Source organism: Arvicola amphibius, chromosome 9 (genome assembly GCF_903992535.2).
Source record: "Arvicola amphibius chromosome 9, mArvAmp1.2, whole genome shotgun sequence".
NCBI lineage: Eukaryota > Metazoa > Chordata > Mammalia > Rodentia > Cricetidae > Arvicola > Arvicola amphibius.
This window is the reverse complement of record NC_052055.2, coordinates 56,754,619-56,758,335: the sequence shown is the minus strand read 5'-3', so window position 1 is coordinate 56,758,335 and position 3,717 is coordinate 56,754,619. Positions and strand designations below refer to the sequence as shown.

The following is a 3,717-nucleotide window of genomic DNA, read 5'->3' as shown; positions in this document are numbered from 1 at the left end:
GTTATACCTTCATACCCTCAACAAATTCTCTAATTACTGACAAAAACATTTTAAGGAGCCCTGAGGCCCCTGCTAAGCAAGTGCTGTGCAGGTGATTCAGTCACCCATCTAATCCCATCCTGTTGACACCCTGACTCTGGATTTCACCCCCTGTGAAGCAATAAAACCAGATTCCTGTTTTTCTAGTCCTAAGCAGAGTGAAAGCTTGGAAGATTCTTCAGTAATGATTTGAATTCAGGCCAAAAAGAAAAGACCAGCAAACTGTGAAGTAACAGATTTATTTGCTCAAGGACAATGAATACAAAAGCCCCTCCAGTGTGTTCTACACAGCCGACCCCAAAGAAAGACCTTATAAGAAACAGTTACAAAAGGTACACTGAATAAAAGCCCCTGCAGTAAGGTCTCCATAGCAAACCCAAAGAAAGATTTTACAAGAAACAGTTAAAGAAGGCAGTTTGGCCAGCACCTTGCAGACTTAGCAGAAATGCTGCATCAAAGCGGGTGGGTGGGAAATTAGCCTCTGCCCTGCTCAGAGTCTCTACGTACTAGCAGAGGCCTCTGGAGATGTCCCCTAGGAACCCAGAAGCTTTCAGGTGTTTAATTCACACTAGGAACCTGAAAAGTTACTTCCGCATCCGAAAAGTCTTGCTAGAGACTCAGCAAGGCCAGTCAAGGGCACAGAGGAAGGGTGATAATCCACACTTCCTGGGGGCACAGATGCAAGTCTCATGTTTCCAAGGACTCCTCAAGTTCATGGTGTGTCCACAGGAGCCAGGGTCAGCAAGTGAGCACTATTAAACAACCAGAGGCCTCCACCCTTGCTTCTTCTTCTTGGCTCTGGATCTTCCTCCCTGAGTGCCCATGGCTCTCTGAGCAGGCAGGAACCTGTCTGAACCGTGAAGTGGGTCATTCTCCTTGTCAGGACCATTCGTGTCCCAGTGGCCTCTGTGTCTGGGCTGGTGAATAACAACCGCATCGACTGGCAGAGTGGATTCAGTTTTCCTGATTTTCAGCGCGGGTTTCGGGCGGCTGTGTTCCTGAAGCGCTTTCCACTGGTCTAAGGAGATTTCTTTGGCTGCAGCGCTCTCCATGGGCCTGTGTGGCTCTGCAGCTCCCACACGAGATCCTCTGTTGAGCTTTCTCTGTCGGTCTTGGCCAACTGTGCCTACTGGCCCAATGACGCTGTCCTTTTCGAGTTCAGTCTCCCGAATATAGAAGAGCACATACGCTGGCTCACTCAGGACAGAAGTCACATCACACCTGGCTACGTCAGAATCATCCATCTTATACCATTTCCCATTGCCAGCTCTGACATAACAGAAGTAATGTCCACTGTGACAAGTCAAACCGGCATGGACCAGCACGGCATAGAGTACATAGACCGATGGTCCTCTATTAGGCTGAGTCATGTATGGCTGCAGGTCAAGGGACTCAGGGTAGCTCACTTTTCTGTCCACTTTGTCCCCCGTGAAAACTGAGAAGCGATTCAAGACCAGCAGGAGAACCTTCGGGGCAGTTTGTATGGTCAGAGTCTTCGAAGCTGTCGTCTTCTCCTGGCAATGGTCACAGTGGTAGGCATTGTCCCCATACAGCACTTCGGCCTGCACTAAATCCTCCAAGGCTTGCTTCACACTCTGAGCCTCATGGATATCCAGGGGTATGTCCAGGAATGGGTTCAAGGAATCTGAGGTGTCCTGGCAGTGGAGACACTTGATCTGAGATCTCCATGAGCCTCCAAATATCGCGTGGATAGGGGTGCTGTTCTCAGACGGGGCTTCTGAGTGCTTGCTCCCTCGAAGGCAGGATTCATGCATGGCATTCAAGGTGAACATCAGAAACTCATGGGCATCTTCCTGCTTGTGCTTGTGGAAGGCGCCAGTCAGCTTCTTTGAGGGCTGCATGACCTCCCCGGAGTGGCGGAAACTCTGGGTCACATGAGCTTCCATGGCACACATTGGACAGCCTCCCTGGTCACAGCATCTCTGAGAGTGCTCCCGGGAGAGCATGTAGTTGGCAAGAGGTGGCGTGTGCGTCAGACACTGCAAGGCTGCATTAAGGTAGCAGCTGTTGCCAGTGTTCTGGAGACCTGCACCCACGCCGTGGGACCTCTCCCAACTCACTCTGGGCTTGGCCCTGGCAGCCAGCTCTGCTGCCACTTGACCTTCATCTGGACGCAGATCTGGGGCGGCAGGATTTGCCCTGGCTGAACCTGCTGAAGGATAAGAACACAAGGAGACTTCAGGATCAACAGTGTTGGTCGAGGACTTGCAAGCTGGAGAGGCCTTACAGTGAGATTCACCTTCTGAGAGCCGCTGGGCTGCCTCCATGTCTCCAGATGCTGCTTCCAAACACCTTGTTGGGGTCCTCTCAGAGAGCACAAAGCTGGTGCATTTCCTTCTGAAAAGCACTCCAAGGAAGGAAGGCACCCAAAGTCTCCCGCTTTTATGTCTCAGCCTCTGACCACACCCACTGATTCCTGTTGGATCAGCCAATCCCCTACAAGCTTCTAATTGCCTAGGGCAGTCTAGGGTGTGGTTTATGCAAAGCAGTTCCGAAGTCTTATCTCTTTGGAGCCCATTTTCCTAGGTGTCTTAAGCTTGGGTTTTCCTTGTAACAAAACCATCAAACCTCATCAGTAAAAGCAAGGATGAGTAGGCCTGGTGTGCAAGAGTCTCCTTCCTGTTGTCAGTCCCACCAAATGACACTGAAGACTACCAACCCGAATTGGTTCTGGACCAATTAAGCAGGCTTTACATCTGTGCACAACAGACTAGGACCAGGGGCAGTGTTGCCCACCCAACCCACCATCCCAACCTGTGTGTGTGTGGGGGGGGGGGTGCTCAGGAGATCGGCAGCAAATTCTCTTTCCGGACTCATTTTAGAGGCAAAAGTCTGTGGGTCTTCATGTAGCACGAATTCTAATTTTTCTAAATAAAAATCAAAGTCAGGTATTATGGGGTGAAAGGTGAGAGATGAGAGAAACATAGCGGCCAGCTGCTAGAAAGACCTTTTATCGCTACTGATGCTCACACCAAAGGGGCGATCCTGTCTTCAGACTGCACCTCTGACTCTATCTCCAGACAGCATCTGTCTCTACCAAACCTCAGAGCGCACTGAGCTCCTGGGTCTTCCTGCCTTAGATTCCTCTCTCTGTCCAACCTTATCACTCCTCTCTCTACCTCCCTAGTGCTGGGATTAAAGTCCTGGCTGGGATCAACTTTGTGTGAGCTCTGTTTCTCTTTTAGACAGATTCAATCTCCTGTAGCCCAGGGTGGCCTTGATCCAGCTGCCTCAATTAGCCAAGTCCTGGGATTAAAGGTGTGTGCTACCACTCCCTGGATTTAGTGCTTTAGATCTGCACTCAGATCTTCAGGCAAGCTTTATTTGTCAAAATACAAACACTGGCTCTGGGTCCAAACTGGTGCATGGAGCTGAGCAGAACCCAGAGAAACAGGCTCACTGCTCTGGAACTACTGAAGGGGCCCCACTTAAACAATCTTTTAGGGAATTTGGGCATCCTCAACCTTTCTGGCTACTTCCTGCTGAGCCGGGGGGTGGGGGTGTGCTGCATTCTTGGGGGTATTTTACTGCAACATTTCAAGGGGTCCCTCAGGTTCTCATCCTCTGTGGAGATAAAAGCAGAACCTCTTTTCCAAAGCATCAAATCTTTAGGCCCGTACTTTAAAGTTAAAATACTTTCCTTAGCAGTTCCCAGAA

At 50.1% G+C, this 3,717-nt stretch overlaps 1 protein-coding gene across 1 annotated transcript; it reads right to left on the bottom strand.

The window, feature by feature from the left end:
* Positions 1–794: 794 nt before the first annotated feature.
* On the bottom strand, positions 795–2,327 carry LOC119822712 (ubiquitin carboxyl-terminal hydrolase 17-like protein B). The gene has a single exon (XM_038342192.1). The coding sequence runs from the start codon at positions 2,325–2,327 to the stop codon at positions 795–797; it is 1,533 nt and encodes a 510-aa protein (XP_038198120.1).
* Between the last annotated feature and the right edge of the window lie 1,390 nt (positions 2,328–3,717).

What these genes read in the sequence shown, in the direction of transcription:
- LOC119822712 (XM_038342192.1), bottom strand. Translation starts at nt 2,327, where the DNA reads ATGGAGGCAGCCCAGCGGCTCTCAGAAGGTGAATCTCACTGTAAGGCC.